General features: G+C 39.7%; 2 protein-coding genes across 7 annotated transcripts; one reads left to right on the top strand and one right to left on the bottom strand.

The window, feature by feature from the left end:
* The first annotated feature begins 1,179 nt into the window (after window positions 1–1,179).
* dcps (decapping enzyme, scavenger) lies at window positions 1,180–17,657 on the top strand. 4 transcript variants are annotated; one of them, XM_061901641.1, is made up of 9 exons: window positions 1,180–1,425; window positions 2,419–2,569; window positions 2,630–2,775; window positions 2,844–2,957; window positions 13,049–13,199; window positions 13,260–13,405; window positions 13,474–13,587; window positions 16,665–16,775; window positions 16,859–17,657. In XM_061901641.1, the coding sequence occupies exons 1-9, from the start codon at window positions 1,228–1,230 to the stop codon at window positions 17,123–17,125; spliced, it is 1,398 nt and encodes a 465-aa protein (XP_061757625.1). In that variant the 5' UTR covers window positions 1,180–1,227; the 3' UTR covers window positions 17,126–17,657. The 4 variants fall into 4 exon arrangements, with proteins under 4 accessions (XP_061757625.1, XP_061757626.1, XP_061757627.1 ...); XM_061901642.1 differs by lacking the exon at window positions 1,180–1,425 and adding an exon at window positions 2,133–2,253; XM_061901643.1 differs by lacking the exons at window positions 1,180–1,425; window positions 2,419–2,569; window positions 2,630–2,775; window positions 2,844–2,957 and adding an exon at window positions 11,785–12,055.
* Window positions 1,790–10,458, bottom strand: LOC133553434 (iduronate 2-sulfatase-like). Of its 3 annotated transcripts, none has more exons than XM_061901638.1 (10): window positions 10,223–10,458; window positions 9,765–9,932; window positions 9,517–9,694; window positions 9,322–9,410; window positions 8,312–8,509; window positions 5,660–5,830; window positions 5,460–5,586; window positions 4,940–5,101; window positions 4,570–4,676; window positions 1,790–2,234 (listed from the first exon to the last, which is right to left on the bottom strand). In XM_061901638.1, the coding sequence occupies exons 2-10, from the start codon at window positions 9,768–9,770 to the stop codon at window positions 1,977–1,979; spliced, it is 1,296 nt and encodes a 431-aa protein (XP_061757622.1). In that variant the 5' UTR covers window positions 9,771–9,932; window positions 10,223–10,458; the 3' UTR covers window positions 1,790–1,976. The 3 variants fall into 3 exon arrangements, with proteins under 3 accessions (XP_061757622.1, XP_061757621.1, XP_061757623.1); XM_061901637.1 differs by having other exon boundaries at window positions 1,793–2,234; window positions 9,796–9,932; window positions 10,223–10,453; XM_061901639.1 differs by lacking the exons at window positions 1,790–2,234; window positions 4,570–4,676; window positions 4,940–5,101 and having other exon boundaries at window positions 5,455–5,586; window positions 9,796–9,932; window positions 10,223–10,447.
* Window positions 17,658–17,725: the final 68 nt, after the last annotated feature.

The following is a 17,725-nucleotide window of genomic DNA, read 5'->3' as shown; positions in this document are numbered from 1 at the left end:
TCGGGCGGAAGGCAGGGTACACCCTGGACAAGTCGCCACCTCATCGCAGGGCCAACACAGATAGACAGACAACATTCACACTCACATTCACACACTAGGGCCAATTTAGTGTTGCCAATCAACCTATCCCCAGGTGCATGTCTTTGGAAGTGGGAGGAAGCCGGAGTACCCGGAGGGAACCCACGCATTCACGGGGAGAACATGCAAACTCCACTCAGAAATACCCCGAGCCTGGATTTGAACCCAGGACTGCTGGAACTTCGTATACTTCTAATTAGGTCCGGGCGATATATCAATATATTTGTAAACAAGATATGAATTAAGAAAATATCGATATAGTTTATTTCACGTTAAAATGCCCAAACGCCGCTTATTTGTTGTGTTCCTTGTTCTCCCCCGCTCCCCTCCATGGGCTACTAAAACCCTCCCCTTCATCCTTCCAAGAACACGCTTGCATGTATAAGAACATCCATGATTGGTTGGTTGTTTACTGTGATGAGTCACGATTGGTTAGAGACAGGCCAATCAGAGCCAAGATAGGGCGGGTCATCGAACCAGGAAAGGAAATCACAAAATACCTGCCTGCAAATGTACATTTTATCTGAGTTTGATACATTTTGTATTATTTGCACAGCTATGCTATTTATTTTACGTATGAGTAATATTTATTTCATTTACGTCATGTAATTCTGTACTACTTAAACAATTTATTGTATGTGCTGTTAATTCCCATCTTGACTAACTGGGTTACAGAACAGATGTCATTCACTTCAATTTTACTGAATATCGCTCAAATATTTATATGTATACTTTCACCGAAAAGTTTATCGAATATCGAGTTACAGTAAAAAATATATCGCAATATACTTTTTGGTCCATATCGCCCAGCCCTACTTCTAATTGATTCATAATAGATAATACATGAACTATTGTGTAAATATGAAGGAAATTGTGTATTACCAATGCCTAGAAAAATAGGGTGTCCCGTATAAACAAATTAACAAACCGGAATTCAGCAGTAAGTTAGCCATACATTAGATTTATGATTATATTATACTGTGTACTATGTATTATGGTGTACTGTGTTTAGTTCTTTAATGTCAAATAATTGCTTTAGAGTGAAAGAAAATCAGCGCATGCGCAAAATTTGGATGTGTTGCGTTTAAGGAGTGAGCGTTCATTCTAATATAAACAATCTCTGTGGATTGTGGCGAAGCGTCGTCAAAAATGGCGGATGTTTCGGTAAAAAGACAACAGGACCTCGAGGCAACAAATGAATTATCGCAACCAACCAAGAAGGTGAAGTCGGACTGTGAAAATGACCGGGCAGAGAATGGAAACGACACAAATGCCCTGTCTGGCTTTCAAAGCACCGCCGTGTTGAGTGATTCCGCGAGGGAGAAAACCATCTACGTCCACGGGAAGGTGAAACATGCACATTTACTAACTATGATTTAATAATTCAGAACGCAATCTTTATCGAGGATCTATGAAGACTAAATTGAGCGAAAATGAAAACATCTACTTTTGAACTTTTATATAAACGAACTTCAGTTGTATTGTTTTTGCCTTCTGGTTTGGTATTTCAAAATACTAGTTTGAAATGGTTAAACCATCTTCTAGTCGTGTTAAAGGTGCCGCAAACATGCACTGCACTGTGCTTATTCTATTTAATGACAAAGTTTAAACCTGAACAGTTCAGTTTGACATGTCTATTCATGGCACTATAGATTTAGACTTCCTTTTATTGTCATTCATATTTGAACTTTACAGTACGGATAAGAATGAAATGTCGTTGCATTAGCTCCATTGTAGTGCAGGATAAAATAGCAATAAGGTGCAGATATAAATAAATACATTACTGTATAAATATATTGCACTTTTGCAGATGCATCCACGTTTATGGATGTATGTTATATTTTATATATATTCCAGCAAGTTAATTCATTTTTGGGGGGGGGATTATTATGATGCGTTCAAGACTCTTTGGCCTGAGGGAAGAAGCTGTTACAGAACCTGGAGGTTCTGCTACGGAGGCTGCGGAACCTCTTTCTAGAGTCCAGCAGTGAAAACAGTCCTTGGTGGGAGGAGTCTCTGCAGATTTTTTGAGACTTGGTCTGGCCGCGGCTTTTTGCGGTTTCCTGGATAGGAGGAAGAGGAGTCCTGATGATCTTTTCGGCCATCCACACCACTCTCTGCAGAGACTTCCAGTCTGAGGCAATGCAGGCTCCAGTCTAGACAGAGATGCAGTTGGTCAGTAGGCTCTCTATAGTGCCTCTGTAGAATGTGCTGAGAATGGGGGGAGGTAGCTGTGCTCTTCTCAGCCGACGCAAAAAGTGCATGCGCTGCTGAGCTCTTTTTTTATATTCATGCATTGTTAACATAAAATGTTGTCTGTGTTGCTCTCATAAACATCAGCTTGCTGATCAGAATGCCGTGGTCATCCTGGAGAAGACTCCCATCAGGGAAGACGTCCTGGCTGAAATCTTCACTGCTTCCACTCTGAAGTTACAGATGAGGAATGACATCTACAGCACCTACTCTCTCCATGCTCCACCACACCTTAATGGTATAGCGAGACAGTATGTTGTGTCAAGAGGAAAGACCGATGACTTGTTTGTGATTTCAGAGATCAAGGCGACTGTTATGTGTCCAGCTACTGAGAAGCATGTGAAGAAATACCAGCGTAAGGAGAGTTTCCTTGTGGAGGAAACAGCACAGGACTATGAGTCCATCACTCTGCCTTACATAAAGAAGCAGAGTTTCAGTGTGCAGGTCAGTGCCCGTTGACTACTTTGTCATGTCGTGCAAAACAAGTTTTTGACACCATCTGCACTCCTCAGTGGGTGTACAACATCTTGGACAAGAAGGCAGAGTCTGAGCGGATACTGTTTGAAGATCCACACCCTAAGCTTGGTTTTGTCCTCCTTCCAGATTTCAAATGGGACCAGAAGCAGGTCAGACTTGTTATTCTTAAGCATGTGTGTGTGGAATCTTGTCGTATTCTTTTGTCTGCTTACCAGCTTGCTTAGTCGTAAAAAAAAGAGTTGCCCCAAAGCTGTGGTGACCAACAGCTTAAAATTCTTCAATCTGTTTTTTATACCGTATCTAAAAATACATACAACTCAAATATTTTTAGAAATACAAACAAATTTTACTTCTCTTTGTATTTTTTTAAAAGTCACACGAAGAAACTGGAGTGTAGCAAGCTGGCGTTTATGTGTTGTGTTAATTAGGAGTTCTGTAATTTCCGACCGCCTGAGGTCGTGAACTTGACAGGCTGAGGATAGCTGCATGCAAAGAGTATAGATGAGTTTGCTGATGTTGTTTTGTTGGGGTTCCAGGCCCACAGTTGCCGTCTTAGTTTCACAATGAAGAGGTTGTTGATCGATCACGTTTTCTCATCTTTACAAAGTAAGGTAGATGAACATTTAATTTCAGCGTCTAAAAAGTACCCACTGGATTTGCCGCTAATCGCATTTTTGATAAAAAAAAAGTATCTCAAAGTTATTAAGTTGGCAACACTTAAGATCCCTTGCGTTCTTTCTTCTTGATTTCTTGCAGAACAAGTGTTTTATAATTAATTATTCATTATCATTATAACTGATACTAGTACCGGATCGGTATTTAAAAAATGGTGACGTTGCTTAAACGTTGCTCAAACAAAAACTTTACAAATTTTGTAAACAAACCAAAAAACAATGTATTTTTATTTTTGTCGAATTTTGTGACATTCAAGTTGAACAGACTGGTAATTTAAATACTTCAGTGATATGAAACACATGATAACTAAGTAAAACATTATGAGATAAGAAATACAATCCACAACAAATTGTGGGTGGCACTGGGAGCAGGTGGGTAAAGTGTCTTGCCCAAGGACACAACAGCAGTGACTAGGATGGCGGAAGCGGGAATCGAACCTGCAACCCTCAAGTTGCTGGCACGGCCACTCTACCAACCGAGCTAAACCGCCCGGTGCGGGATGTTATACGGTCAGGCAACAAGGCAATGCATACATCATTGCAAAAATAAGTAAGGAGACCGACTGGTGTGCGCACTAGAAAATTACAATTCAAAATAGACCCCAATCGGCTGTCAGATAAACCATTTAGCAAGTTTTGAACAAATGCAATGTGTACATTCCAGGAAAGCATTTAGGAAATAATCCTGTATGTCATTTGGAAAATAAAATTGAATTTGTTTGTGTCCATATATTGGGTCCTATTTTAAGTTAATTTGAATTATGCAAGTGAGCAATAAACTGTAATTAATTGTGGTTAATCAAGATTCAAAAGTGTAATTAATATGACTTACAAATGTAATCATTGCACAGCCATAATTAAAATTACTACAACTATACTGTTAAACTTGCATGTCACAAAATGTCATCAAAATAAAATAGGCATTAATTTTGGACAACACTGTCTGTTTTAATTTTTTACAGTCCTGGTTCGTACACAGATTAAGCGCCGACCAATTTTTTCCAGATGAAATCAAAACAATAACACACTTTGGAAGTAGTTCATCCAAAATGACCTAAATGACTTAGCACCATCGTAAATACTGTACCTGCAAGGAAATATCAGGACACTGCACAGGTGTTTCTAGGCCAGCTAGATGAGAGACTGTTGGAAAAACAGCAACCAGCTCCACCATATTGCCGACAAATTTATAATCTGGAAATGACATGTAAAGAACAGTTTCAATAATTCTTAGGAGGTAATTTTTAAAGCTATATTGAATTTAAAGACTTTAAATGTATCAGCTTTAAAATATTAAAGCACAGCATAATGATCACTACTCCACATACAATAATAAACATATCATTAAATCTACATATCTGACACTGTATATTGTACATGTGGTGACAATACAATTTTTATATACAGCATCTGAGTAAATATGATGATGTTTGGAGCAATGTTGAGTGTGGCCGTACTCTTAAAGGTGAGTTGGGATTGGCTAAAAACATCAACAAAGGGAAAGGAAGATCCTTTAAGGGCTGCAGGATCCTCAGGGACATAAATGAGAAGAGGAACACGTGTTGCCACATCAAAGTTTGAGTATTTCGCCCATTCACCATGCTCGCCTAGTGACCAACCTGAAGAAGGAAAAGAAAAAAATTATTTCTGCTTCAGAATACATAAAACATGCATGCATATATATTGGAACATATGAAAAACACAACATTTTTTATCATGTTTTAAAAAATAAAAAGATTAGACGTGAGCTTTACATTTGTATTAACTTAGTTTGAGAATGAGTAAAATCTGTAGTAATTACTGATGCAGCAACACTGCCCTCTGGTGACAGATGTTTCATAGAAGGGTTTACTGTAGCTCACACACCAACATAATTATTTATAAGCGAGTTGAGAAGTTTTATTAAATCACCAACTAAAACAATGCATCAGCCATGTTCTACCTGCAACCGCTTAAACTATTTCCAAAAGCACTAACCATGGTCAGAAGTGAAAACCACTACTGTGCTCTGAGCCAGCCCCAAGTTGTCTAGTGCATTGAGCAGACGTCCAACTTGGGAGTCCATGTAGGACACAGCAGCGTAGTAATGCTGGCGGATACGCAGCTATAAGACAATGACCCATGATGTTAGTGTTTGAAATGAGACATAATGGTATCACGTACAAAAGAAAGAATACTTGAAAGTCTTTAGGAATTGGTCCATAGGGGAAGCTAATGTTGAGCTTTTGGACATCATCTCGCTTTCTTATGTCTGTCCAGGGGTTGTAGGCCACAGGTGGAAGGCGCTTGGGGACATCCGGGTCAGGAACTAGCGTCATGTTTTCAATAGGATAGAGACGCAGGTACTCCTGTAATATATGAATGTGATTTAATTTTACTTAGAAAAACAGCATAGCTCAAAAGCATACAACATTTCGATTGTAGTAGCAAACCTGCATATATTATTTGAGGTTGTTTTGGGCTTTTTTTTTTTTTGCATCTTTGAGAGTTCCTATACTGTTTAACTGTTCACTTCTACAGAAGTTTAGTTAGGAACATGATTCAGTCCTAGATATTGTGATAAATTCCTGATTTTCACACTGAATTAGAAGATAAAATTAAATGTATTTAAGTCAAGTAAAGCGCTTTTGAACAGAGCATTGCAAGTGAAGGAAATACAAAATGAATATCAATGAAACGAAGAAATACAGTAAACCCTTGTCTATCATTAATTGGTTTCAGGCCTTATCGTGGTAAATAACATTTTCGCAAAATAGGAATTATTCATTATAAATCACATATTTTCAGAGCTACAACATAAAAAACCTGCCTACGACCTTCTAAATATGTTTACCTTATGAGTTATACATGTAATGGCATCCATACAGTTACCTTCAAACTTGTTTATTCCTACATATTAATGCTTCCTGAGGCTGAGCCATGTTACTGAACAGCACGCCTTAATTGGTTTGGTGTCATCTCGTGGCAAATACTACTGAAGGTATTTTTTTTTTTTTTTTTTACTTCATTTATCCATCCTAATGCCTAAAAATCCTTAATATAGGCCAAAAATACATAAACTATGCTTTAATTTTTTTTTTAACCATATAGTGACATTGCAATCTTCAAACGGGCGATGTGGCAAAGGACGACTTTTTGTTTGTACCATCTATGAAAATGTGCAGTATGTTTATAAAATTAGAAATATTTTTAATATATACTGTGTATAACGTATTCCCAGATCCTTTTTACTCACGATTAAAACAAATCACTATCTTATTAAGGCTGTGTCAGATTCCTTTGTGATGTTATTTAATGCGATGGCTCCTCACACTAGTTGATGAATGATGGCTGCCACAATTGGCCTGGCCAGTAAGGCTCGCCGAGAGACAGGGAGCCAACTTAGCCTGGCCAAAGAGGCGCTTGAGGACAGGAAACGTGAGGAAAAAGGGTTGGCCGCTATGCCAACAACAGTGCAGCGTTTGACTCCAGCTCGTTCAGTAAAATCTAAAGAATCCTTCAGATAGTTCAGAAAACAGATGTGAATCAAGATGACAATTTTTTTCACCATTTGTTGCGCAGCTTTTGACAATTTAATAGCACAAATTAGGGCTGCACAATTAATCTTTTAATCACAATTACGATTTTGGCTGCCATGATTACATGAGGGGGACTGTCTGCAATATTAACATTGAAAAAGGAGGCTCCTCGCATTTCAAATCAAGACCTTCCACAACCGGGGTGGCAGAGAACAGCCCTGTGAAGCGTGCGCCCATCCAAGCCAGGGGCCATTGTGTAAGACCATAAAACTCCATCACCACACCGAACTGAAACATTAACTAACTTTTCCCGGGGTGGCTGCTGCCAATCGCTTCATTTTACTTCAACTCACTTGCTTGACTACCACGAGGTCTCGGCGTGCGTTTAAGACCCCATTGCTATATTAGATGGTAACGTGTGGACAATATTGGAGACAAACAAGTCTTTACCAGCCAAAAACTATACCACTGAAGAGAAAAATTTTAGATTTTCATTTTCATTTTGAAAGCACAACAGCGGCTCGTCACGAGTTGCTGCATCACTCAAATGTTGGTGAGAGGAAACATGCAGCGGGCAGTCTGTAAAATAATGTGTGAGGAGCGTATTGCCGGTTACTGGGAAAGTCATTCTTTCATTATTAAATAGCTAACTTTGTCATTGTTCCCGATAACATCAACTCTAGAAGTTGTCAGTGAGGCATGAAGATTGTGTATGAAATGTGAGAGGTATCATTTCTATTTATTTTTGTTGGCCAAAATATTGCACTGATTAACATGGTGGTGTTGTAAAACAACAGGGCTTGTAGACTTCATTTTCATTGGCCAAACTGCTTTTGTGTTTTGAATTGATATTAAAAACAAAACTCCATGTTTTTTTATATTAGGTGCGGGGGATTTTCATGTCAGAAGGTTTATTAATTATTAACGTAAAAAACAATTCATGTGACATAGCATTTTGGAATGTTTAGAAGTGTACAGCAGACACGTTAATACTAATAAAGAATAAAAACACAAATATTTGTCTTTAAACATATGGATAACGTTTATCTAGCCTTTTTATCTGACTGGTTAATAAAAAATGACATGATGGCGTGGAGTCCCTCCGACCCCAGTACTATATTACCTGATATTATGAATAATCGTGATTTTTAATATTGATAAAAATAATTGTGACTATTCTCATTTCTGCCATAATCGTGCAGCTTTTGTATAAATGATGCCTAATGCAGCACAGCACGCCAGAAACACCTGCAGCTAGCATAGTAATGAGTCTTTGCAAACCCTACATTGTGTAGATGAGACCATGTGTACCTCTGGTATCCTGAAAGGAATGTGAGGTTTGTGAAAGCCCACGGCCAGGAAGAAAGGGACGCCATCAACCCGAGTCTTTAGTAGCCGCACCGCCTCATCAGCACTCTCCATGTCAGGGAGTGTTCCTCCAGGCTGGTCTGTCACATTCACTGCACACAGCAGGTTGGCATGGAGGTGACCATCCTCTCCATTACACATCTGGAAACAAAGTTTGAGTTCACATTTTGCAGGTTTCTGCGTTTGTAGAAATACAAAAAAGAGCCGATAGCCCTATATACATGGACACAAATAATGGGAATAAAAAGGCCCAATCAGACTATATAGTTTTATAATATCCATGGTGTTGATATCAATGTAACAGTAAATGTTTTTTGTTTTTTTTCCATCTGAAAATACACAATTCATCGGTGGCACAGTTTCCTCCATTTTATTTTTATTTAAGAGTATCCGTTTCTTTGCATCCACCTTATAACTACAATGGCTTTGTAACACTAGTTTAGTCTAAAATGTTCCATCAATTTGATAAATGGGTTGTACTTGTATAGCGCTTTTCTACCTTCAAGGTACTCAAAGCGCTTTGACACTACTTCCACATTTACCCATTCACACACACATCCACACACTGATGGAGGGAGCTGCCATGCAAGGGACAAACCAGCACCCATCAGGAGCAAGGGTGAAGTGTCTTGCTCAGGACACAACGGACGTGACAAGGGTGGTACTAGGTGGGATTTGAACCAGGGGCCCTCGGGTTGCGCACGGCCACTCTCTCACTGCGCCACGCCGTCCATAATTTGATGACATTATTATTCTTTTTACTTGAGGAAAATATTAAAAATATGCTTTTTTCTCTTTATTTCTGCCACATTACACAAGGTCCACTAATACTGTTGACAGCGTACGCAATTTTCTGCACTCTCCAACATCTTTCGCTTGGTATTTGGGATAGGTAATTGGGTAATTAGTCAGTATCTAACAACGATTGCACGATTGTCCCTTCCTGCCTGTACCTTTTGTTTTTCAAATCTGAATGAAGCAGGGTGGTATGCAGGAATGGACCAGCTGTAAGGGTAGTCATCCGTGTGGTTCGAGGCAATGCCTGCAGACACAATTACACCAAGGCCATTGTTGCCAACAAAAAGAACACAGTTGATTGTCCCTTAACAATGCAGCAACTATGTGCGGAATCGTGTAACTTATCTCACCAGGGTGAAAGACTTTACCCACAGACATGGTGTCATAACCATTCGATTTAAAGTACTGTGGAAGTGTTGTGTAGTTTCCCGAATGAACTCTCCAATATGATTTGAAGTCATACAGCCTGGTCGTGTCTGGTCTGCGGCTTGTTAACATGGAGGTGCGACTAGGAGCACATACAGCCTGCTGCAAAAAAGAAGGAAGAATAAATTCACATGTAAAACTTTGGCGATATATTTATTTATATTAGCAATACCTGCATGTTTAAATTGGCAACACAATTTTACCTGTGCATATGCATTAAGAAAAACATGGCTTTTGGACGCCAGCTGGTCAATGTTTGGTGACTTTACTGTTGTGTCTCCATAGCAACCCATGGATGGCCTCAGATCGTCAGCAATTATAAAAAGGACGTTTTGTCTCTCTAAATTCAAAGACAATAAATTGGTACAACACATGTATTAAACCGGTAAAAAAAAAAAAAAAAAAAGAGGAAGTGATTAACAAAAACAAATACACAGGCATCAATATTGTACTTGCCCAGCAGCAAAGTGGATAACAAGCATCCGATTATTACTAATCACTGCAAATGAATTTAATTAAACACTTGCCCTGTGTGACTCAAAGTGATAAACATTAAAGTGTGGTCAGTTCTTGTTGACAATATATATAGTTACAGAATATCAATAATGGAACAATATAAACTTAGTTTACCTTTTTTTCTCGCGACGACAGCAAGCGCGTAAACGACAACGAGAATACATGTATGGAGAGTAGTGCACATGTTGATGGACGTCAAAATATTGTTTTTAAGGCTGCATGTAAATAATGTCAACATAAAACATTCCTCACACGCCAACTCCAAACTTTATCACAACAGTTAAACATTGCTGCTGTTGTTGTTAAATTGCTTCCTCATTATGTGAAGTGCTGCGTTTTGATTGGTCTGACCACAAATATCCCCGCCCATAAACATTGATTCTATTAGCTAAACAAGGTGTCTGTCACTTGAACACTCCTCGAATCTAAGGGCTGTATTTCATAGTTCCATTCATCCATTTTTCTACCGCTTATTCCCTTTCGGGGTCGCGGGGGGCACTGGCGCCTATCTCAGCTATAATCGGGCGGAAGGCAGGGTACACCCTGGACAAGTCGCCACCTCATCGCAGGGCCAACACAGATAGACAGACAACATTCACACTCACATTCACACACTAGGGCCAATTTAGTGTTGCCAATCAACCTATCCCCAGGTGCATGTCTTTGGAAGTGGGAGGAAGCCGGAGTACCCGGAGGGAACCCACGCATTCACGGGGAGAACATGCAAACTCCACTCAGAAATACCCCGAGCCTGGATTTGAACCCAGGACTGCTGGAACTTCGTATACTTCTAATTAGGTCCGGGCGATATATCAATATATTTTGTAAACAAGATATGAATTAAGAAAATATCGATATAGTTTATTTCACGTTAAAATGCCCAAACGCCGCTTATTTGTTGTGTTCCTTGTTCTCCCCCGCTCCCCTCCATGGGCTACTAAAACCCTCCCCTTCCTCCTTCCAAGAACACGCTTGCATGTATAAGAACATCCATGATTGGTTGGTTGTTTACTGTGATGAGTCACGATTGGTTAGAGACAGGCCAATCAGAGCCAAGATAGGGCGGGTCATCGAACCAGGAAAGGAAATCACAAAATACCTGCCTGCAAATGTACATTTTATCTGAGTTTGATACATTTTGTATTATTTGCACAGCTATGCTATTTATTTTACGTATGAGTAATATTTATTTCATTTACGTCATGTAATTCTGTACTACTTAAACAATTTATTGTATGTGCTGTTAATTCCCATCTTGACTAACTGGGTTACAGAACAGATGTCATTCACTTCAATTTTACTGAATATCGCTCAAAATATTTATATGTATACTTTCACCGAAAAGTTTATCGAATATCGAGTTACAGTAAAAAATATATCGCAATATACTTTTTGGTCCATATCGCCCAGCCCTACTTCTAATTGATTCATAATAGATAATACATGAACTATTGTGTAAATATGAAGGAAATTGTGTATTACCAATGCCTAGAAAAATAGGGTGTCCCGTATAAACAAATTAACAAACCGGAATTCAGCAGTAAGTTAGCCATACATTAGATTTATGATTATATTATACTGTGTACTATGTATTATGGTGTACTGTGTTTAGTTCTTTAATGGCAAATAATTGCTTTAGAGTGAAAGAAAATCAGCGCATGCGCAAAATTTGGATGTGTTGCGTTTAAGGAGTGAGCGTTCATTCTAATATAAACAATCTCTGTGGATTGTGGCGAAGCGTCGTCAAAAATGGCGGATGTTTCGGTCAAAAGACAACAGGACCTCGAGGCAACAAATGAATTATCGCAACCAACCAAGAAGGTGAAGTCGGACTGTGAAAATGACCGGGCAGAGAATGGAAACGACACAAATGCCCTGTCTGGCTTTCAAAGCACCGCCGTGTTGAGTGATTCCGCGAGGGAGAAAACCATCTACGTCCACGGGAAGGTGAAACATGCACATTTACTAACTATGATTTAATAATTCAGAACGCAATCTTTATCGAGGATCTATGAAGACTAAATTGAGCGAAAATGAAAACATCTACTTTTGAACTTTTATATAAACGAACTTCAGTTGTATTGTTTTTGCCTTCTGGTTTGGTATTTCAAAATACTAGTTTGAAATGGTTAAACCATCTTCTAGTCGTGTTAAAGGTGCCGCAAACATGCACTGCACTGTGCTTATTCTATTTAATGACAAAGTTTAAACCTGAACAGTTCAGTTTGACATGTCTATTCATGGCACTATAGATTTAGACTTCCTCTTATTGTCATTCATATTTGAACTTTACAGTACAGATAAGAATGAAATGTCGTTGCATTAGCTCCATTGTAGTGCAGGATAAAATAGCAATAAGGTGCAGATATAAATAAATACATTACTGTATAAATATATTGCACTTTTGCAGATGCATCCACGTTTATGGATGTATGTTATATTTTATATATATTCCAGCAAGTTAATTCATTTTTGGGGGGGGAATTATTATGATGCGTTCAAGACTCTTTGGCCTGAGGGAAGAAGCTGTTACAGAACCTGGAGGTTCTGCTACGGAGGCTGCGGAACCTCTTTCTAGAGTCCAGCAGTGAAAACAGTCCTTGGTGGGAGGAGTCTCTGCAGATTTTTTGAGACTTGGTCTGGCAGCGGCTTTTTGCGGTTTCCTGGATAGGAGGAAGAGGAGTCCTGATGATCTTTTCGGCCATCCACACCACTCTCTGCAGAGACTTCCAGTCTGAGGCAATGCAGGCTCCAGTCTAGACAGAGATGCAGTTGGTCAGTAGGCTCTCTATAGTGCCTCTGTAGAATGTGCTGAGAATGGGGGGAGGTAGCTGTGCTCTTCTCAGCCGACGCAAAAAGTGCATGCGCTGCTGAGCTCTTTTTTTATATTCATGCATTGTTAACATAAAATGTTGTCTGTGTTGCTCTCATAAACATCAGCTTGCTGATCAGAATGCCGTGGTCATCCTGGAGAAGACTCCCATCAGGGAAGACGTCCTGGCTGAAATCTTCACTGCTTCCACTCTGAAGTTACAGATGAGGAATGACATCTACAGCACCTACTCTCTCCATGCTCCACCACACCTTAATGGTATAGCGAGACAGTATGTTGTGTCAAGAGGAAAGACCGATGACTTGTTTGTGATTTCAGAGATCAAGGCGACTGTTATGTGTCCAGCTACTGAGAAGCATGTGAAGAAATACCAGCGTAAGGAGAGTTTCCTTGTGGAGGAAACAGCACAGGACTATGAGTCCATCACTCTGCCTTACATAAAGAAGCAGAGTTTCAGTGTGCAGGTCAGTGCCCGTTGACTACTTTGTCATGTCGTGCAAAACAAGTTTTTGACACCATCTGCACTCCTCAGTGGGTGTACAACATCTTGGACAAGAAGGCAGAGTCTGAGCGGATACTGTTTGAAGATCCACACCCTAAGCTTGGTTTTGTCCTCCTTCCAGATTTCAAATGGGACCAGAAGCAGGTCAGACTTGTTATTCTTAAGCATGTGTGTGTGGAATCTTGTCGTATTCTTTTGTCTGCTTACCAGCTTGCTTAGTCGTAAAAAAAAGAGTTGCCCCAAAGCTGTGGTGACCAACAGCTTAAAATTCTTCAATCTGTTTTTTATACCGTATCTAAAAATACATACAACTCAAATATTTTTAGAAATACAAACAAATTTTACTTCTCTTTGTATTTTTTTAAAAGTCACACGAAGAAACTGGAGTGTAGCAAACTGGCGTTTATGTGTTGTGTTAATTAGGAGTTCTGTAATTTCCGACCGCCTGAGGTCGTGAACTTGACAGGCTGAGGATAGCTGCATGCAAAGAGTATAGATGAGTTTGCTGATGTTGTTTTGTTGGGGTTCCAGGCCCACAGTTGCCGTCTTAGTTTCACAATGAAGAGGTTGTTGATCGATCACGTTTTCTCATCTTTACAAAGTAAGGTAGATGAACATTTAATTTCAGCGTCTAAAAAGTACCCACTGGATTTGCCGCTAATCGCATTTTTGATTAAAAAAAAGTATCTCAAAGTTACTAAGTTGGCAACACTTAAGATCCCTTGCGTTCTTTCTTCTTGATTTCTTGCAGAACAAGTGTTTTATAATTAATTATTCATTATCATTATAACTGATACTAGTACCGGATCGGTATTTAAAAAATGGTGACGTTGCTTAAACGTTGCTCAAACAAAAACTTTTACAAATTTTGTAAACAAACCAAAAAACAATGTATTTTTATTTTTGTCGAATTTTGTAACATTCAAGTTGAACAGACTGGTAATTTAAATACTTCAGTGATATGAAACACATGATAACTAAGTAAAACATTATGAGATAAGAAATACAATCCACAACAAATTGTCATAATTATTGCAGCAATGCAAAGATGGAAAACGTGCAAAAACAATTTCCCGCATATAAAGCGCTATATCCATCCATCCATCGATCCATTTTCTTCCACTTATCCGAGGTCGGGTCACGGGGGGAGCAGCCTAAGCAGAGAAGCCCAGACTTCTCTCTAACCACCCACTTAGTCCCGAGGCGTTCCCAGGCCAGCCAGGAGACATAGTCTGCCCAACGTGTCCTGGGTTTTCCCCGTGGCCTCCTGCAGGTCGGACATGCCCTAAACACCTCCCTAGGGAGGCGTTCAGATAGCATCCTGACCAGATGCCCGAATCATCTCATCTGACTCCTCTCGATGTGGAGGAGCAGCGGCTTTACTTTGAGCTCCTCCCAGATGACAGAGCTTCTCACCTTATCTCTAAGCGAGAGCCCCGCCACCCAGCGGAGGAAGCTCATTTCGGCCCCTTGTACCTGATATCTTGTCCTTTCGGTCATAACCCAAAGCTCATGACCATAGGTGAGGATGGGAACGTAGATCAACCGGTAAATTGTGAGCTTTGCCTTCCAGCTCAGCTCCTTCTTCACCACAACGGATTGATACGGATTGATAAGGCGCAATAATTTGGTATAGCTCGATTGATAGAGCGGCCATGCCAGCAACTTGAGGGTTTTAAGTTCTATCCCCGCTTCCGCCTTCCTAGTCACTGCCGTTGTGTCCTTAGGCAAGACACTTCACCCACCTGCTCCCAGTGCCACCCACACTGGTTTAAATGAAATTTAGATATTGGGTTTCACTATGTAAAGCGCTTTGAGTCACTAGAGAAAAGTGCTATATAAATATAATTCACTTCACATAAACGGGTTATATTATGATTTTTTTCCCCTACATTTACAACACTTCCTTGTGGTCTACATCAGTGGTTCTCAACCTTTTTTCAGTGATGTACCCCTGTGAACATTTTTTTATTTCAAGTACCCCTTAATCAGAGCAAAGCATTTTTGGTTGAAAAAAAGAGATAAAGAAGTAAAATACAGCACTATGTCATCAGTTTCTGATTTATTAAATTGTATAACAGTGCAAATTTTGCTCATTTGTAGTGGTCTTTCTTGAACTATTTGGAAAAAAACATATACAAATAACTAAAAACTTGTTGAAAAATAAACAAGTGATTCAATTATAAATAAAAATTTCTACACATAGAAGTAATCATCAAGTTAAAGTGCCCTCTTTGGGGATTGTAATAGAGATCCATCTGGATTCATGAACTTAATTCTAAACATTTCTTCACAAAAAAAGAAATCTTTAACATCAATATTTATGGAAAAAAAAATCTAGCTGTCAACACTGAATATTGCATTGTTGCATTTATTTTCACAGTTTATGAACTTACATTCATATTTTGTTGAAGTATTATTCAATAAATATATTTATAAAGGATTTTTGAATTGTTGCTTTTTTTTTAGAATATTTAAAAAAAATCTCATGTACCCCTTGGCATACCATGAAGTATTCCCAGGGGTTCCCATTTGAGAACCGCTGGTATACATAACATGGTCAGTTTTGGTCAAAATTTAGCAAAATTATGTTTTACAGACAGTGTCTTCAGGATGCACTGTTTTGTTGGCAGCCTTGTTTACGTGGCTCCACTTTGACAGCATCTTCTCCCCGTTATATTTTGTAGCAGTTTCCATATGGCATCAGCTTGCAGATTTAAGTTTGAACTATACGCTACTTTGTATTAAAAATGGCAACAGCGGAGCATGAAAGCCTCACAGCAAAAGGATAGAGAAAAGGAGCTATTGACTACGGGGCAGACGACAGTTTTGGACGTGCTAGTGCTAACAGTGTTAAGAAGGCTGTTGTTAGCTTGTTAAAGTTGGCAATAAAGTTTTTAAAGAGATCGTCAGACTCTGTGTGCTTCTATCGGAACGCTACATTTCTTACTAGAATAATATCTGCACAATATCATGATCAGGCACTTGCAGGTGGCTCAGCCTGCCTTTACTTAACACCGGAATATGGCACAGATAGCTTCTTCTTTTTTCGGTATGGTTACTATTGTGTAATTCATCACCAGTGCCATTATGGACCAAAGTTTCGGTGCCCATCCTTAGTTATAATGTAATACTTGCTTGTATAGTATTGTCTAAATGTACTTAATTACCAAGGGTTATCTGTTATGAGTAAAAATGTTGTATAATGTGTTTTCGTTCAGCTGGATGATTTGTACTTGATGGCCATCACACATCAAAGAGACATCAAGAGTCTGAGAGACCTGACATCACAGCATTTACCCCTGCTTGAAAATATACTCCAGAAAGGACAGGTGCGGATACACCAGCTTTACTGAAGTACTTGGGACTTTTTTGTTGTGTTGTGAACAGAGATCTGGTGTGTTTGTGCCATTAGGAGGCCATTCTGAAGCACTACAGCCTTCCAGCCAGTAAGATGAGAATCTACCTACACTACCAGCCGTCCTATTACCACCTCCACGTCCACTTCACCAAGCTGGACTTTGAGGCGCCAGGCTGCCGTGTGGAGCGCGCACATCTCCTCGCAGATGTCATTCAGAACCTCCGGTCTGACCCCAACTACTATAAAACACGAAATCTGTACTTCCCTCTACGGGCAGATGACGGGCTGCTCAGTCAGTTTAAGGAAGCTGGGAGATTGTAACGCTCCACCCGTTGAGGATAAGACACTTTTTGTATATTCAGTATTCCTTTTAACTATCCATCCATCCATCTATTTTTTACCGCTTATTCCATTCGGGGTTGGGGGGGGCGCTGGAGCCTATCTCAGCTACAATCGGGCAGAAAGCGGGGTACACCATGGACAAGTCTCCTCATCCCAGGGCTAACACAGATAGACAGGCAAAACATTCACACACACACTAGGGCCAATTTAGTGTTGCCAAACAACCTATCTCCAGTTGCATGTCTTTGGAAGTGGGAGGAAGCCCACACAGTCACAGGGAGGACATGCAAACTCCACACAGAAAGATCCCGAGCCCGGGATTGAACTCAGGACAACTCAGGACCTTCGTATTGTGAGGCAGATGCACTAACACCTGTTCCACCGTGCTGCCCTCCTTTAAACTAGTGGGACTCAATTCAGACATTTTGTTTCATCAATTGTGATTATAACTCCAAACAATTGTGTGAAATTGTTTTTTTTGACTGAGTCAGTGAATAAAAAATAACTGCTGTGTGTGTGTGTGTGTGTGTGTGTGTGTGAGACATTCTGCCACTCTCAGCTTGAAAAATTAAACTGATG

The sequence above is a fragment of the Nerophis ophidion genome, linkage group LG05 (genome assembly GCF_033978795.1).
Source record: "Nerophis ophidion isolate RoL-2023_Sa linkage group LG05, RoL_Noph_v1.0, whole genome shotgun sequence".
Taxonomy (NCBI): domain Eukaryota; kingdom Metazoa; phylum Chordata; class Actinopteri; order Syngnathiformes; family Syngnathidae; genus Nerophis; species Nerophis ophidion.
The sequence above is the reverse complement of the archived record's forward strand: the minus strand, read 5'-3'. Positions and strand labels throughout refer to the sequence as shown.

What these genes read in the sequence shown, in the direction of transcription:
- dcps (XM_061901641.1), top strand. Translation starts at nt 1,228, where the DNA reads ATGGCGGATGTTTCGGTAAAAAGACAACAGGACCTCGAGGCAACAAAT. An exon ending in TGCTCCACCACACCTTAATG is followed by an intron (nt 13,200 to 13,259) that starts GTATAGCGAGAC and finishes TTGTGATTTCAG; the next exon opens with AGATCAAGGCGACTGTTATG. An exon ending in TCAAATGGGACCAGAAGCAG is followed by an intron (nt 13,588 to 16,664) that starts GTCAGACTTGTT and finishes GTTTTCGTTCAG; the next exon opens with CTGGATGATTTGTACTTGAT.
- LOC133553434 (XM_061901637.1), bottom strand. Translation starts at nt 10,346, where the DNA reads ATGTTGACATTATTTACATGCAGCCTTAAAAACAATATTTTGACGTCC. An exon ending in TGTCGTCGCGAGAAAAAAAG is followed by an intron (nt 9,933 to 10,222) that starts GTAAACTAAGTT and finishes CTTTGAATTTAG; the next exon opens with AGAGACAAAACGTCCTTTTT. An exon ending in CAATTCCTAAAGACTTTCAA is followed by an intron (nt 5,587 to 5,659) that starts GTATTCTTTCTT and finishes ATTGTCTTATAG; the next exon opens with CTGCGTATCCGCCAGCATTA.